We start from the raw sequence: 17,569 nt of genomic DNA on the forward strand, positions 1-17,569 counted from the left end.
GTTCTGCTCTTTGTGAGCCAGTGGTCATTGTAGAGCCACAGCGACATGGTGCCACCTACAGGCTGAAGTCCGCAGGTTCTCAGGATTATTTTATATTCACATGTATTTTATTGAAATCACAGACACTCAAAAAAGAAATCAATGACGAAGAATCTGAAAAAACATCTGAAGTGCCTAAAACTTTTCCACAGTACTGTATATGTATGTAATAGTACCAGGCAAAAGGTTAAACACACTTTCTCGTTCAATTCAATGGTAAAGTCAGACCTGTTAACATTGGAATTTGAAAATAAAAAGGCAACAGGGTGCTGTTCTTCTTCTTCGACCGCTATTCCTCTTCTAATGAGTTCTGTAGATGTTACAGCTAATGATGTGTATAATGCCACCTGCTTTACCGGAGGCGAATGTAGCAAACCCACCAATTACACCCAGTGGGATTTTTTTATAGAAAGATTAAAAAATACGGGAAAATATTTAAACGGGGTGGTAGCATGATAGAATGGTAAAATACGGGAGAATCCAGGGGAAACCCGGAGGATTGACAGGTATGGGTAAAGTGTGTGGATCATGGACTAATTATTATTAGTCAATGGGCCCCTGGGCACCGATCTGTAAAGTACCCTCCCAGAGTATTATTAGTATCCTATTATTTATAAATGTACTATATACTAGTGTACTAAAATTACACACATTTGTTTATCTTCATTGTCATTTTGCATTTAGGACATTTATTGTTCAGTGTGTTGGTGAGCTCCGGGAGACCCCTGACCCCTCTGAGCCCGGGTTGAGTTCACTAATCCATCTATGACGCCATTAAAGACAGGTCAACTGGAAATGTTGCATGAATTCAGAGCATTGTTGCTATGGTTACGTTCATCCTATGGCCTATCTGGTTATACCAGCCTATCTAATGGCGTTAAATATTGATGCTTTCAATTTTTACACTATAAATACAGTTGTAACAAAGCAAACTGAAGAAAAACCCGATTGTAAATGTAAAAACTGTGTGTTAATATTATTTTGCTGTAACAACAGACAACTACTGTATCTATGGAAACGATTATGTACCACTCCAGGCCAGACGGGGTCGCTCTTGTTAATTAAAGTTTGGCTTCTGTTTCCTCAGAACAAGACGTTGCCAAGACATCACAGACAGTTTACAACGATGCTGTTTTTATAATCGGACGTGAACCAAATGGCTAACACGGTTCATATACTTTTGACCCTGTCCACTTCACGTCTGGTCATATGTGTTTTACCGTTTTTCATCCTGGTTCATGCTCAAAACCTTCTCGGTAAGACGTCAATAAATATGTAACGTTACAGCTCATCCAGCTTTCCATCGAAATAGCTAACGTTACCTTACAAACCTAGCTAGCCGGTTAAGAGATAAACACAGTCAGTGGTGTAGCTAACTAGGTCAATGGCTAAATCAGTTATTTTAATATTAATTTTTTGTAGCTATTATGGGATGCAGCAGACAGAAATGTGTCTGGTATTTTGAACAGTTTTCCAGCCGTCCTTTCTCACTGCGACTGGACCAACAGTGTCTGCACTTCTGCTGGGAGACACGACAGACATCTCTCTGCATCTGAGGACGGTGTCTCCTTCCAACACAACAGGTCAGTGGCACTTTCAGTGGAATTTTCAGCTTAGCTCGCTATAATTTCATGTACCGTTATTCAAAACAACACGTAACCTTAAAAGAGTTTCACTGCTGCTCTATTGTGATTGTGTCATCTGTTGTCATTTTGAGGTATTTGGTGGTTGTTTTTTACAGGAGGCTTTGATTCGCCTTCATGTGTAGCTGAGGCAACACAGTGGGTACTCACAGTGGAGCAGGTGGGAAAGGTAAGAAGTCACTTTCACAATTAACAATGCAATAATGCTCAAGATGCTGCAGTGATAATTATAATAATGAGTTCAGAGTAAAAAAAAAAAAATCTGATGAGCTGATGTTTTAGTGTAAACAGTTTTTCTGCTGTGTTTGATTTGGTTCCCCAGACTGCAGTTCGGGTTCAGCTGAGACTTAATAGAAGTCTGCGTTTGTGTGGTAAGAATGAGACAGATACAAACTGCTGTTCAAAGCCATTGTGTGTCCTGGAGGCCCTTCAGGTGTCTGCTTGTGTGGGGAGCACACCACATGCATCACTGTTGATCCAGGCCGAGATACATGCCGTGTTGGTGCCTGCTAATACAGGATCTGGTAATTCAAATGACACTTGTAATGGAATGGGAATATATGTATTTAGAGCGTGCCAGATCTATAATAAATAGAAATCTGCTTTTCATTTCAGATAATAAAACAGTAATTCCCAATCAGGTGTACCAACCACTGGGCTCTTGTCCCTGTGATCTCACATTTAGAGCATGTGATGTACGATGCTGCTGTGACAAGGTATTTATATCTGTCATTTTTAACAAGAGCGGCAAAACGTATTTACTAAAGCATTAATCAATGTCTTATTTGTCTTTCACTCTGTCAGGACTGTTCCATTGAAGAGTTGAAGCTGTTTGTGTCCCACTGTCTCCCAGGGCCCTTTGGTGGTCAGGTCTCCCCTGCTCCGCATTATCAGTGCTCTGTGCAGTCTTCTGAAAACTCCCCAGACTGGTTTCCGTTTTTATGTGTCAATTCTCCACCTGAAAACAACCCCTACCTGGGTCTCTTTTACCAGGGAGATACAATGTGAGAAATGTTAAATATGTTTTTTTTTTTTACATTGTGTAAATCATTTATTAGTGGTTTTGTCATGCTATTTTTTCTCTGTTACCATGTCTAGTACAGCTAAGCCTGGCCCATCCTTCCAAACGCCTCCTTTGTCAGCTCCAGTATCACCCAATGTTTATATTCAAGGAAGTCCCATTTTTACATTAAATGACAAGTACCTCACTATTCCCCAGGTTAGTCATGTGTGCTGCATGTTGCTTGTTTTTTAATACGTTTTTTTGAGAATATATTTTGCAACATTGATTATGTTGCAAAAGCGGTAACTAAAGCTAATACCCTTTATATTTTTCTTCCACAGACGGTGCTCGGGCAGTGTGTAAACAGTGCTCCTGTAGCATTTTTAAAAAATTTCAAAGTCCTGTGTGTAACTTTGCTACGCTCCTGTCCAACTGGATCTCCCTTAAAGACACTGCCAGCTGATTTGAGGATTAACGTGAAGAATGGGCAAGGAGGTAGGTTTTGCTCAGTGTACTGTAGCCATGCTCTGATATCTTCTTTAGATCCATGTTTCTTTAATTTTGAGTTGTTTTAATGTATTCCAGGTAATGTTATAGTAGATCTAACTGATGAAGTGGCTGTTGACATGAAACAGTTTATGTCAAGGGAAGGTGCTGTTGCCTTTTCAGGTAAGGGGATTACAACATATCATTACTAAAAAACAACAACTTAAAGTGAGGATTAACCTTAGTGTTGAAATATGTGAATATTTCACTAAAGAGAGGCTGGTATGTGAGCATGTGACCTTAGCGCTGGATTATAAATTCTACTGGAGAGGAAATGGCATCTCAAGTATCAAGTTGACACGCACTGTTGGGACGATCAGTTTCAATGATAATGGTAAGTGCCCACAACACTTGCCCAGGATTTGGTTTATCATCAGTCAAAGTTGGCTGACTTTTGCTATTCTGTCTCTTGAACAGTGGCGTTAACTACAAGGTATTCTGCCGTGTTTCTTAATGGAGAATTTGTAGGTGAGGCCAACTCAGGGAACCCAGGTGAGAGCAAGATAGAGTGGATTGGCTGTGGATGTGAACGGTTTTAACCAAAAAAGTTTACAATACCTGATACAGTGGGTGATACAAAGATTTTAAATGACAGGTTATCAGGTGGGAAGGCCTGTTATTGCTGGAAGTATGGACAATGATACAAGCTCAATACAGAGGACATCAGTCAATCTTTGGAAACCAGGTAAAAGTCTTCTTGTTGATTAATGCCTATAGCATCTAGGTAACAGTCAGTTACATATATATCATTCAAAGCAAGATGACTAAAAGACACAACACCATTTCCTGGTTTACAGTCTTTGATGGACTGTGTTTTACTGCTGAGAAGAAACCAGTTTTGTTTGGGGAGAATTCAACATCAGGATGTCTGTTACCTGTAAGTCAACAGAACCTTTCTCAGTGTAATTCCTTGAGGTAAGTAGCTCAGCATAAGATCAGTTTTGGCTCTATATCTGTTATCATTTGAGCTCCAATAAAATGTTTTTTGTCTTTCAGAGAGAGAGTTACCTCTCTCCAGGCATCTTTGCTTGCAGCCACATATGTGGCAAGGAGTGGAAACCCAGATCCTCTAACTATATCAGACTGGGTGAACATAAGCTGTAAGTAGACAGAACAAAGAAACAATTCATTTGTTTTTGTTCGGTTCATTGTTTCTGTAATGAGATCATGTATTTATTGATATTATTAAATTTATTTTTTATTACTGTTATTTTAATACGTAAAGCAAATTTTACACCACTTTGTCAAGTTATTTTTTTTTTGTTACACTCAACATGTAAATTTCAGTTGTGACACTGGACTCAAGCACAACTATGGAAGACACCACCACTTCATGCTATGGGATTCTATCCCACCAACATATCCATGTTTGGACTCTTATCACTGGCATGGTGGACGGAGTTCCTCAAAAGGAGATACGTGCTTTGAAAGTCAGGTTTGTCTCAGCTGCACTGGAATATAAAGTTTAGGTTATATGCTCAATTTAAGAGGAATCATTGTAAGACACCATGTCATTCTCATTAGACCTCTTATAAGATATTATGTCTCCTATTTTGGTCATTTTTAGTTATAGTCTGTCTACATGGGCACTGGATTGTGGAGGAGGTAATGTCGCTCCATGTGTGGACCCACTGGAGACTCAGTTGTTTTCCATCACCTCCTCAGTCACCTTTACTGATATTCCTGTCAACACAGGACCACCAAAAACCAGGTGTTTCCCTGATAGAGGCGTTAACTAGAGCCAAAAAATATGTATACATGAACTGCTTGAATGATTTTTAATGTAAAACGTCATGTTTTGTTTTGACTTTTTTTCCCCAGGTTTCAAATCAACTTCACAGAGTATGACTGTAACAGGAATGATGTGTGTTGGCCTGAGCTCCTCTTTCCTGTCACCAAGTATTACACAGGTGGGTATATATTTAATCCTAGAAAATATGTCCTCTATTTTATTGTTTTCTTTAGGAGACTATTCACAAAATTGATCTTCATGCTAAAAAAAAGCAATTACAGTGAACAGTATTTAAAAACTTAAGCAAAAGTTGAATGCAACTGACCCACAGTAAACCCTTGAATAAATAAAGCCACACCCATATACTTTAGCTGTGAAACCATTTGTACAAGAAACATTGTTCAAGTATGAAAGGAAATAGTGACAGTACCATTATTTATTTAATTCTCCGCAGGTGAGCCATATTCCCAGTCACTGGCTAAAGGTCTTATCTTGGTTTTCTTCTTTGTCACTGCCTCAATTCTGGGAACTCCATGGAGACAAATCCGACAAGCGTGGCACAATGCAGCTCTCTAAAACTGCTAAAATACTAAGAAAATATAGAGGAAGACGGAGATTGAGGGGCTAAACAAGAGCGTGAGAGACAAAGCAAGATGTCACTGAAATGTAATTACATTTTTTCACGAGGCACTGTTGAATAACATAGTTTGTACATATTTATGTCTGTGACAATGTAAATAGTTGTATTGGTGCAGCATTTTGTAATAAAAATATTTTTTCTATTACTTTTTTAGGCTCAAGTCCTCAATATATGTTTGATTATGACATTCTTATTTATAGCTTTGAAAAGTGGGCAGGCCTCTTGTGTAAACCTCTAATCTGATTTCAGTCCCACCTACCAGTTTGTTTCTTATGAGATGCTGCAGAGTTTGATTCTGGGTCATTGTTTTATTCTCACAAGACATCATCATCAACCACAAGCACAATTTTATTTGTGCCTGAGGCTGTCCTGTGGCTTGTAAGACCTACAGCAGCCGCACAATAAAAATAGCCTTTCTTGAAATCTTAATGCATGGTGAGCTTTTATTTTGTAAACTTAAACAGAAAAACTAGGACTGTTGCATGTGTAAACATTTGGGACAGTGGCAGGACTTTCACTGTCTCATCTCCTCAGCTTTGAAACCCGCTGCCTGTGATATGTGTAATTACTAATAATTTATCTTTTAAATCAAACATTTTAAAAATACATTATATTATATTTTGTCATATTTATTATTATATTTTATAACAGCCGTGGCCTTCAGACAGCGCTGAGGGCCGAAAAGCCCCATTGACGGTGTGTAGTGCCAGTGACGGTATGTAGTGCGCAGACTCCAGGAGGAAGTTGATTGTGTTCAACAGCGAGAAGTCAAGTGACGTGGATTACTATGGACGTGACAGGCAGACGTCTTCTAAAACTTCCTAAACTATGAGAAGAGTTGCGTCCACATCGTTGGACATACCCAGTTCGCGCTTCTAATACCGAGTGTCTCACATTTTCAGATTCAACTTTGACGAAACAAGTTTTTCATCCAGACAGGACACCGGCTAGCTCGCTAGCTAACCGAGATAGCCTGTTGTAGCGATAGTTATCTAAAGTCAGTCAAATACCGTGTTAGCACCGCAGCAGAGACATGAAGAGGACTAAGAAGGGCCTGGCCGACTGTCGTTGACGTTGAACTCACAGAAAGTACACGAGTTTGCGTGCTAATATTAGCCTGTCACAATGAGCTCCCTGCTCCGGGGTGAAGAGATGTGTCTGGCCCAGCTGTTCCTACAGTCCGGGTCCTCTTACGACTGCATCAGTGAACTTGGAGAACTGGGGCTTGTGGAGTTCAGAGACGTAAGTCCCGAAGTAGATGGGCGTAAACCTTTCAAATCCTTTAAAGCACAGTAAATACGCTGTCACTTTGAAAGTGAACAGCTGGTGGCAAACATCGAAAGCACTGGGCAAAGTGCATAAGCCTCCGTCTTCAGTGTTAGTTATCAGGTCGTTTAAGTTAAGTTATGTAAACCACTATCAGTGCTTTTGTAACCTGTCAGTGGGTTTTACTTGCTCAATCAGAGCAGAGGTGGATATTTGTGATGTAACTTTAATAAGGAAATCATCAATATTCAATAGATCACAGCTGTTGTAATACCTGTGGCACCAGGTAGTCACTGTATTTGTATGTTTTAAATTCTCCAGATATGAGTATTTATTTATCAGTGCCTCAGTGGTGAGTGTTTATGGGGATTGTTAATCATTTCATTGACTGAATATGTATCTCACACCCGTTTCAGCTGAATCCCAGTGTTAACGCCTTCCAGCGAAAACACGTCAATGAGATCAAAAAATGTGAAGAGATGGAGAGGATACTTGGTAAGGAAGTACTGAACTTTAATTTTTAATTTAGCCATAAGGTGCTAAGTTCAGGGCAGGATATACATTTCTTTTATCCAGTCAAGCTTCAGACAGACCTGTGATGAGACTGTAGAAGCAAAGCAGAAACGCATGAAACAACAAAAGGTCTTCTCACTTAATTGAATTGAGCGCCAGTGACCCTGCAGTCATGAGAAATGTCAGATGGTTGAATGAAACGCCATCCTTAGTTAACTAAACCCTTTATTAGATAAGGAGAATAAACCGACACACTGTCAGACCTTTCTACAAATCCAAGGTTTTTCAAGGGCTGCTCATGGTCTTTGCAACCCTTGAAACATTTCACAAGATTGCTCCTTATTTTAAACAGGATACCTTCTAAGGGAAATCAAGAAAGCAGACATTTCACTGCCAGAAGGAGATGTGAACCCAGTGGCTCCTTTACCCAAGAATGCCATGGGTATAATGGTTAGTTACATGCTTGTGCATCATCATTTATGATTTTTTTTTTAAATTTAGTATCTCATTAAAACAAACTATGTTGGTGCAAATTAAATGAATTTATAGAAATACTTACATTACTCTCCCCTAGTTGGTGTGAAATTGGTTGATTATCATTATTGTATTTATTTACATTGTTACATTCTTGTCATGGCTGTTCTCACTGGGGGTCTGTGTGTGTTCACAGGAGCAGCTGCAAAGGCTAGAAGCAGAGTTAGGTGAAGTCACCAGGAATAAAGAGAAGCTGCAGAAGAACCTGCTGGAGCTGACGGAGTACACACACATGCTGCGTATCACCCGCAACTTTGTACAGAGAACTGCTGAAGTTAGTGTGTCATTCTGTGATTGAGCTGGATGTTTTTTATTTTTTCTTTACAACTAAGTTTTCCTGTAGTTTAACAACATTTTTTCAAAATATGTCAGTTAGAATCTCCTCTTGGATCTATAATTTTGAGTTAGATTTTCTTTATCTCCCCTCCTACGCCTTGTCGTTACTTTTAGGGAGAGCCCCTACATGTACAGTATGAGGAGTTTCCATTCCTAGAAAAAGACACAATGATGGACTACAGCAGCATGCAGAGGCTAGGAGCCAAACTGGGGTGAGGGTTGATTCTCTGCTAGCCACATCAGCATTATTTATGAGTTAGTGTTTGGACTTGGAGTTTATTATATTTTACAAGTGACTTCAGTCACAACACTTTATTATTAGGTTTTGTTAACTTTTGTTGTAGGAATACTTCAGAGGCTGCAAAAAGAACAGACATTTCCTGTAGTTGAATGTTGGTTTCTCCTATCATTTTTTTGCAGCTTCATCTCTGGTCTCATCCAGAGGTCAAAGATTGAGGCCTTTGAACGGATGCTTTGGAGAGTATGTAAAGGCTACACCATCCTCAGCTCTGCTGAGGTCGAAGAGTACATGGAAGATCCTGACACGGTCGGTGTCTCCAAACTAACTTTTGTCTGTGCAGAGGACAGAGTATTGTAGAGCACTGCAATTAAGAAAAAGGAAAAGAAAATCCAGAGATCTAGTGTACATTTTTTTAAATGACAGGACAAACTTAAACTGGTGACTTTTTTCCTGGCAAACAATGAGTACTGTGATCTTCTGTATTTGTATTGAGTGACAGCACTAATCCACTTACCCATTACCTCTGCTTGACCAGAAGGCAGGCACGCTGTGCTCCGACTGGTCGCTAGTGGAATGTCAGGACGTGCTTTTGCTGATGGAAAATTTCCAAGCAATGTTAATGTGTTGCTGAATGTGTGAAAAGAGGAGGCTTGATAACAAGCTAAAACTGAACAGTCAGGTTTTTTTTTTTTTCCTCCCAGAAGCTGGATAGAGAAATCAGTGCTGTTTCTAAGGTCAAGAAAAAGTCTGAAGTACTTTCTGTTTTGGTTCATTTTATTAATGAAATGCAGTTTTTGAAGCAAAAATGTCACCATCACTTGAAAATCACTCTTGGATCTCAATGCTGCTCTTTTTATCATCGGTGCAGCATTTGTACTGTAAATGCTGTACATCATTTCCTCTTATTTTCAATCTTCAGGGTGAACCTACCAAAAGTATGGTTTTCCTAATCTCTTACTGGGGAGACCAAATTGGCCAGAAAGTGAAGAAAATCTGTGACTGGTAATTATTCCACAATTCTTTATCCTATGGTTCATCTAAGAATGGAATTACAATGTCAGTTTTATGTGTTTTAGTTTTTTTTTTTTTTTTGCTTGTATTTTGTTGTGTTGTGAATAACATCCTTTTCCCTCCATAGCTACCACTGTCATTTGTATCCATATCCGAGTAGCAATGAGGAGAGGAATGATGTTGTTGAGGGGCTAAGAACTCGCATTCAGGACCTGCACACAGTAGGTCTTACATTTTTCAAAGTGTCTAATTATGCAGATATTAAATTCATTACTGAAAATGATTCAAGTCGCCATTGACCCAAGGTTTACTTTTACATGGATTTGTTGTCACCACCCTGTTAAAATATAGATCTAAAAATGAGCTCTCAATGTTTTTTTTTTTTCTTTCTGGTGGTGGGTTTTAAAATAAAGGAAATTTCAAAACAAAGCTGTGGAAAATCTTCCCTTTAGCAAATTCGGTGACATTCAGTAACAATTTCTCATTTGAACAATTATTTTTAAAAGAAAGCAGCGAAATAAACAACAAAACTTAATGGCTGATTTAATTTCTGAAAGATTAACTTTGTTGTTCTTGTGAGACAATCCTTTCTTCTTTCTGTCTGGGGGATTGCACCATGAATCGTTTGGTAACTTTAACCCACTGTGTCTGAAAAAACATAACTGCACTCACGCCGTGTAGCACGTGATGAACGTGAGGCATCAGCTGAAAGTTTGATTTTTTTTTTTCTCTGCCATGTATCCTGTTTTTCCTCCTTCCACTTTTTTTCACTGCTGCTCTTGTCTGCTCTGACAAACCCTCACAAATGCCTCTCTGCTCTTGATGTTACATATAGACCTTTTTTTTTTTTTTGTCAAGTTCTTGAATCAATTTTAACACGAAGTACCTCACTTTTTCTTGTGTCCAGGTACTTCACAGAACAGAGGACTACCTGAAACAGGTCCTGATTAAGGCCTCAGAGTCAGTCTACACCTGGTTCATCCAGGTTAAGAAGATGAAGGCCATCTACTATATTCTTAACCAATGTAGTTTTGATGTTACTAACAAGTGTCTGATTGCTGAGGTGTGGTGTCCTGTCAGTGACATTCCTACCCTGCGGAGGGCCCTAGAAGAAGGTTCGGTGAGGAAACTTATCATGGAGCTGCTCTGTTTTTGACTGTGACTTCACTGCATGCTTTCTTTGCCTGTTTATTTAACTGGAGCAGTTACTTCATGAATTGAGGTATTGATACCATGAAAAGCAAGTACGTGTGAGGACTTGCCTGAATTCTGCCTTCATTAGCTTACATGACTTGGTGAAAGGACTGAAAGGCCACTGTTAACTCATCTTGAATGCTGAGTGCAGACCCTACATTTGGCATAAAGGAATACAAAGATGCATTAGTGTGAATGATTTTTCTAACAGAGGTCTATTTATCATTTGGTCACAGCTGCTTTGCTGTTTACTTTTTTTTTCTAGTTTAAATTGTCGTGGATTTGCATCTGAGGTCTACTTTTTGCACTGGTAATGGCATGATTCAAAACACTGAAGTGAAATCAGTTTATGGTAACAGAATTTTATATATTTCAGAGAAAAAGCGGAGCGACAGTTCCTTCCTTTGTCAATCGTATCCCCACCAGTGACACTCCGCCCACCCTGATCAGGACCAACAAATTTACCTCTGGCTTCCAGAACATTGTGGATGCTTATGGAGTGGGCAGTTACAGGGAGGTTAACCCTGGTGAGTGGCCTTTGTCTTTCTGTGATAGGTGTTATTTTTTTTTGTTTTTTTTTGTATGTTGACATACAGATCATCAAATAGGGCTATAATGTAAAATGTGCAGGGACCAAACTGAAATGGCTTAATGTTTCTGTTTGGACTAATTGCTTCAAGAGATCTTTTAAGAGACAGTCTCCACATAGTGACTGTACATATGATTTAACTTTCGTTTTCTTATTGATATTTTTATTTTCCAGTTCCAACTTGAACCAACTTGTCAGTTAAAATGATTTTGTTTGGCTTTTCTACATTTTAATATTCTGATGTTTGCATATTTTATTTTAGTAGTGCACATCATTTGTAATGTATAATGCCCCCCCCCCCTTACTCATTTTTAGCTCCTTTCACAATCATCACTTTCCCATTCCTGTTCGCTGTGATGTTTGGGGACCTTGGTCATGGAATTATCATGGCTCTGTTTGCTTTCTGGATGGTGCTCTATGAGAACAACCGCAAACTTAAAAACACCAGGAATGAGGTGAGTCTGTAAAACTTTTCTTTTCTTTTTTTTTTTTTTTTTTACCCAACGCTCCTTTGAAACCTGCTTCAAGTAACTTTATGAGTGCTGGTGTGTGGCATATGGCGAGTCTGAAATATAACAGTGATTTAATGTGTCCATGCAGATCTGGAACACATTCTTTGAGGGGCGTTATATGATCCTGATGATGGGCCTGTTCTCTATCTACACTGGTCTGATATACAACGACTGTTTCTCAAAGTCCCTTAACATCTTTGGTTCTGGATGGAATGTGACGGCCATGTTCGAAGCAAAGGTTTGGAAGTGAGTACTTGATGAATAAGAACTTAAATGGTACAGTAGAAGCAGCTGAGCAGGGCCAGGAGTGCATAAGTATTATTTTTGACTGTTAGCTTTATTGATGATGTTTGTGAATTTGTTTTCATTATGTTAACATATTGGTTGTTGGTTGTGCTTAACAGTACAACGGATATACTTGACAATCGTTTTCTCACCCTGGATCCAAATATTATGGGAGTTTTCAACGGACCGTACCCTCTGGGAATTGACCCAGTGAGTAGAGAATTTTGATAGCTTCTCATAATTGTGGTGGTTTTAAAACGCAATCATTGATAGCAAAAAGCTCTCTGAAATGTATTAAGCTACCAGGACAAGTGCACCTATACTTACATACGTGCACATACATACATATTTTTCTATGCATAAAAAACACCAGGAATGAGGTGTAAAAATAGCTGATATGCATAATGTAAATATGAGATTGTGTGTAACTGATTAGGATTATCATCTACAGTATGTGTGAGGCAGGTGTGTGATAATTACTTGAGACTTCGATACTGTAACATGTTTTTATGGGTTTGTAACATTTTAACCAGGCTGTTCAAGACAGTTATAAATTGTACTTTTTAAGGTCAATGAGACAGTCATGTCCGGTACAGAGACAGTAAATTGGATTGGTGCACCTGCATTAAAAACAGTAGGTTAAGTGTTACACAGGAACACACATTGGGTGGTTAAAAAAGAAAAGAAAAGAAAAAAGTTTGAATTCCTGAAATTACTGATGAATAAATTGGGTAAAAAAAACATTAGATCTCCTTTAGGAATAATAGCAAGCAGTGGCTTAAGCAATGAATAAAAGACAGCTAGCTGATCTTCATAGGATTTAAAGGGCATTGCTGGAGTTAATCTTTTACCTGTCCAAACTACCCATTGTATAAAACTGTATATGTCATCTTTCTGTTGTAAAGATTTGGAACCTGGCATCCAACCGCCTTACATTTTTGAACTCTTACAAGATGAAGATGTCAGTGATATTGGGCCTCATACACATGAGCTTTGGTGTGATCCTCAGCACATTTAATCATTTGTAAGTAGCAGTATATATGTGTGTGTATATATATATATATATATATATATATATATATATATTTTACTTCGTCAATGCTTAAATTATCTTATATGTTATAGTTTTTAACAGCTTTTCTTGTTTTGGTCAACAAAAACAGGCACTTTAGGAAGAAGCACAATGTGTACTTGGTATTTATCCCTGAGCTTCTGTTCCTGCTGTGTCTTTTTGGCTATCTGGCCTTCATGATATTCTACAAGTGGCTGGTCTTCTCTGCTAAGGACTCCAGAGAGGCCCCGAGCATCCTCATTCACTTCATAAACATGTTCCTCATGCAGGGAGAGGAAGCGCAGCCTCTCTACCCAGGACAGGTGATAGGCTCTGTTCCTGCTACGGTGTAACGTCTGTCCCTGTTTTCATTGAACAGATTTAATCTAATGTGTAAAATATACCACAGATATATATATATATATATATATATATATATATATATATATATATATATATATATATATATATATATCAATGCAGTGTTGTTTTGCTTCTCCCAGGCTGGCCTGCAGGTATTTCTGATGGTCATTGCTGTTCTTTCAGTGCCTGTCTTACTCCTGGGGAAACCTGTTTACCTTTATTGGCTTCACAATGGAAGTCATCGCCTAGGAATGTACAGGGTGAGGGTTTGAAATGCATGTCTGCCAGTTAATGTGTGCATAGATATGAAAAACATTTGTTTACTACAGGTGTCAATATGAACGTCTGAATAGTTTCTCTGTCTGCTTTCAGGGATATGAGCGTGTGCGGCGTAGCAGTGAAGAGGAGGTTTACTTGATGAGGGCTCATGACATGGAGGAGGGCAGCAGTCACAGTGATTTCTCCAGTAGCGGAGAGCATCAGACAGAGGAGGTCTGAACAGCAAACATCTGGATAGTTAACTAGTCATTTAAAATGACCCTATAAGAAACCATTGCTGTTGATTACTGTTTGTCTTGTGATTAATCCTAAGTTTTGTTATTGTAACAGTTCAACTTTGCAGATGAGTTCCTGCACCAGGCTATCCACACTATAGAGTATTGCCTGGGTTGTATCTCCAACACAGCCTCCTACCTAAGGCTCTGGGCTCTGAGCCTCGCACATGCCCGTGAGTATGGTGGTTAACAGTATACCACAAAAGTAGTTTGTCCCTCCTTCAAACCTAAACAGCAAACAAATTTAGTGCATTAAGTCATAATTAATGCTGGTTTTGTTCAAAGAGAACTTTACCTTTTTTTTTCTGTATTCCACTATATAACAGTTTCCTTTGGTTCTTCTACAAATGTGTCCAGATGTCAGCTACAATTATAATAAAAGGTCTACTTCTTTGTGCCTTTGTTCACATGCAAACATACAGTATTTAACATTTTCTGTAAAGGAGTGATGAGAGGCATTACAGCATTGCACACTGTAGGCTCAGTGCAGCTCAGTATATTCAGTATTTGTGAATGTATAGTACTTGACTCTGTACATTTTAACAAATGTTCTTATTTACCAGATTTTATTAGATATAGGCCTACACTAGCTATGGTATATAGCCCAACAGACCTCAAGCGTAATCACAACTGAGACAGTAGCCCCTTTTATTTCCAGTTGCAGTTCCTGCATGTGCCCACATTACATGTACAGGATAAAGCATTTTTTAAGCTACTGTATAGGAATGAGATCTAAATTTTGGTTGATCTTTGAGTAATTGAATGTGACTTAGATCAGCCTGAAAATTAGTAACTGGTTTATATAACCTTTTTATTGTAATTCTCTAAATGGATGGTGCACATGCTGTCGCTTTCACAGAGTTGTCTGAGGTGCTTTGGGCCATGGTGATGCGAGTAGGACTTCGAATGGACACCAGCCTTGGAGTTTTATTCCTGGTGCCTGTGTTTGGTCTGTTTGCCATTCTCACTGTGTCCATCCTTCTGGTAATGGAGGGTCTGTCTGCATTCCTTCATGCCCTCCGGCTGCATTGGTAAGATTTTTTTTTTTTTAAATCAGCTGAGGTACTTCACTGACAAGGCCGGAGTGATTTGCACTTTGTTGGTGTTTTCAATTCAGCAGCTGTTTTTCTTCCTCAGGGTGGAGTTTCAGAATAAGTTCTACAGTGGAACTGGAGTCAAGTTTTGCCCCTTTTCCTTCTCTCTTCTGCCCTCCAGCTTTGAGCATGATGGTTTACTGTGAAGGGACTATATGGGAATGCTGCTTGGTGATAAATGGAGCCAAAAACCAAGGTAGCAGTCTTCTGTACTTGTGAAGACATATCCCAGATATATTATTAGGTGATTTTGGTTTTTCTCTCATCTTTTAACAGTTTGTTATCTAAAAAGATTGTATGGTGAGCTACGCAAACTACCCTCACAACAGTTGGAGAAATCTATTTCTTATTGTAAATTTATTTAAAATCATATTTTGTACCAGGATCAGTATGTTTTATTGCAGAGAATTTGGTTAACAGGTGAAGGCCTCATATGTAAAATGTAACTCATGTACTTAAAACCATGAGGTTTATTATGAAGCATTACCTGCAACAGTTTTTGTGGAAAACCAAATCTGCCAAACTTAGAATAAATAATGATTTTTTTAGGTGGGCTATATAGATAAGTATAAAGATAACTCAAAAGAGTAAAATAAGTAAGTAATAAGTGATTAGTTGGTTCCAAGGTTTGGCTGTACTGTTATACATTTGTAGTTAATTTTAGTCTCCCTGTAGAATTAACTTGTTAAATAAGAAAAAGGATAAAATTGCATCTATATTTTTCTTTCCAAAAAAGACAATAATTTTTTACCAGTTAGTGTTTTCCTCCTTCTCTTCTGTATATAGTTATTTTTGTCATGACTTTTGCCCCCCCCCCCGAGTGTCAGTTTTGGCAGATCTGGTTTTGTACACTGGGAAGTGAGCCACTTTTCAGTGGTATATGTCTTACTTAGTGTGTTGTTGCACTGACTGCCTTACAGTACATAAAGTACAACCAAATGACAGCATACTGTATCGTCCTTCAGTTTCCCTTGTATTCCTACTTTGTGGTACCAAAACACTGCAAAGGATCTTTGATTTTTCTGTTATGAAAAGTGTTAGAGCAGTTGTTGTATGAGATGTATAGGTATTTTCAGAGAATTATTTTTTAACTTATTTTAAAATGTTAAATCAGAATTAAAGATGAATGATGAATGTTAATATGCTGTCACCATTTGGAGTGAGTGACGTTCAATTATCAGCCTTAATGAACACTGAGTTTTATGCCTTTAAAGGGGGTAATATAATTTCTTCTGCTGCAGCACTAATTTTTCAATTAATCTTACTAAGTACTGTTTGTTATATATTGACTAATGAGTATTTTTTGGAGTACACCTTAAAGAAAATCCTGTTTATTCTAATATCAATAATATTATATTTATTTGAATTGGGTTTTTTTTTTTTTTTTTCTTTTCAAAACAAGTAACTGCATTTTACATTATATTCACAACAACTAAATATTTTACCCACCTTATATACTAGCATTTGATGTCTCAGGGCTTTCTGCACATAATGACCAAATTATACCTGAAGACCTTATGACTTCATAAAATTACAGGTGTATCTCAATAAATTAGAATATTGTGGAAAAGTTCATTTATTTCAGCAGTTCAATTCAAAAAGTGAAACTCCTACATTATATAGATTCAGTACACTCAATATTTCAAACATTTATTACTTTTGAGGGTGATGATTGCGGCTTACAGTTAATGAAAACCCAAAAATCTGTATCAAAAAATTAGAATGTTACATAAGACCAATAAAAAAGATTTTGAATATTTAAATTTTTGCCTTCTGAAACGTATGTTCATGTATATGCATTATTTGGTTGGGGTTCCTTTTGAATGAATTACTGCATCAATCTGTTGTAGCATGGAAGCAATCAAGCACATTGATATCATGGTCATTTAACCAGCTTTTGGTACTTTTGGAGGTGTGCTGCTGGAAAAAGAAATCAGCTTCTCTTTAAAGTTTCTCAGCAGAAGGAAGCACTTCCAGCAGCTTGGATTCTGTCCCTGTCCTCTCTGGGTCCTTGATTCCCAAATGTAATACAAAACATACTTTCATATGAAAAGAGGACTTTGGACCACTGAGCAACAGTCCAATTGTTTTATTCTTTAGCCTAATTACGATGCTTCTGACCTTGACAGGAGGAATGTGACAATTATAGCCAAATTCCTTCATAGGTCTGTGCCTGGTGGCTCTTGATGCACTGACTCCAGTCCACACCTTGTGAAGTTCCCCCAAGTTCTTGAATTGGTTTTGCTTGACAATCATCTGATGTCTGCAGTTATCCCTGTTGCTTGTGCATCTTTTTCAACCACATTCTCCTTGTGGAGGGTGTCCATCCTTAATGGGGTCGTTTTAAAACCATGTATTTGTAAATCCTTCGTTTATTCGTTTGTTGACATGTTAATTAGACTAGCCGATCAAGTTATTTATTA

At 38.2% G+C, this 17,569-nt stretch overlaps 2 protein-coding genes across 3 annotated transcripts; both read left to right on the plus strand.

Annotated features, from left to right (window-relative positions):
* The first annotated feature begins 1,142 nt into the window (after nt 1–1,142).
* tctn2 (tectonic family member 2) lies at nt 1,143–5,748 on the plus strand. Of its 2 annotated transcripts, XM_026322766.1 has the most exons (18): nt 1,143–1,295; nt 1,509–1,622; nt 1,781–1,851; nt 2,005–2,206; nt 2,298–2,398; nt 2,487–2,686; nt 2,781–2,901; nt 3,027–3,180; nt 3,271–3,354; nt 3,446–3,565; nt 3,649–3,723; nt 3,827–3,916; nt 4,029–4,146; nt 4,228–4,331; nt 4,519–4,666; nt 4,799–4,942; nt 5,053–5,141; nt 5,418–5,748. In XM_026322766.1, exons 1-18 carry the CDS (start codon nt 1,196–1,198, stop codon nt 5,537–5,539), a joined length of 2,157 nt encoding a protein of 718 aa, XP_026178551.1. In that variant the 5' UTR covers nt 1,143–1,195; the 3' UTR covers nt 5,540–5,748. The 2 variants fall into 2 exon arrangements, with proteins under 2 accessions (XP_026178551.1, XP_026178552.1); XM_026322767.1 differs by lacking the exon at nt 3,271–3,354.
* A 587-nt stretch (nt 5,749–6,335) lies between these two features.
* Nucleotides 6,336–16,731, plus strand: atp6v0a2b (ATPase H+ transporting V0 subunit a2b). Its single transcript, XM_026322743.1, has 20 exons — nt 6,336–6,845; nt 7,286–7,364; nt 7,735–7,832; nt 8,053–8,190; nt 8,367–8,464; nt 8,673–8,799; nt 9,413–9,495; nt 9,632–9,725; nt 10,412–10,624; nt 11,075–11,225; nt 11,603–11,742; nt 11,888–12,045; nt 12,204–12,294; nt 12,990–13,108; nt 13,248–13,458; nt 13,639–13,758; nt 13,871–13,990; nt 14,108–14,225; nt 14,912–15,083; nt 15,190–16,731. Exons 1-20 carry the CDS (start codon nt 6,729–6,731, stop codon nt 15,290–15,292), a joined length of 2,550 nt encoding a protein of 849 aa, XP_026178528.1. The 5' UTR covers nt 6,336–6,728; the 3' UTR covers nt 15,293–16,731.
* The last annotated feature ends 838 nt before the right edge of the window (nt 16,732–17,569 follow it).

Source organism: Mastacembelus armatus, chromosome 9, assembly GCF_900324485.2.
Source record: "Mastacembelus armatus chromosome 9, fMasArm1.2, whole genome shotgun sequence".
Lineage (NCBI taxonomy): Eukaryota > Metazoa > Chordata > Actinopteri > Synbranchiformes > Mastacembelidae > Mastacembelus > Mastacembelus armatus.

Coding starts and splice junctions, on each gene's coding strand:
- atp6v0a2b (XM_026322743.1), top strand. CDS start 6,729: ATGAGCTCCCTGCTCCGGGGTGAAGAGATGTGTCTGGCCCAGCTGTTC. Junction 13,991..14,107: donor GAGAGCATCAGACAGAGGAG/GTCTGAACAGCA, acceptor TTATTGTAACAG/TTCAACTTTGCAGATGAGTT. Junction 14,226..14,911: donor TCTGAGCCTCGCACATGCCC/GTGAGTATGGTG, acceptor TCGCTTTCACAG/AGTTGTCTGAGGTGCTTTGG.
- tctn2 (XM_026322766.1), top strand. CDS start 1,196: ATGGCTAACACGGTTCATATACTTTTGACCCTGTCCACTTCACGTCTG. Junction 2,207..2,297: donor GCCTGCTAATACAGGATCTG/GTAATTCAAATG, acceptor TTTTCATTTCAG/ATAATAAAACAGTAATTCCC. Junction 4,147..4,227: donor TCTCAGTGTAATTCCTTGAG/GTAAGTAGCTCA, acceptor TTTGTCTTTCAG/AGAGAGAGTTACCTCTCTCC.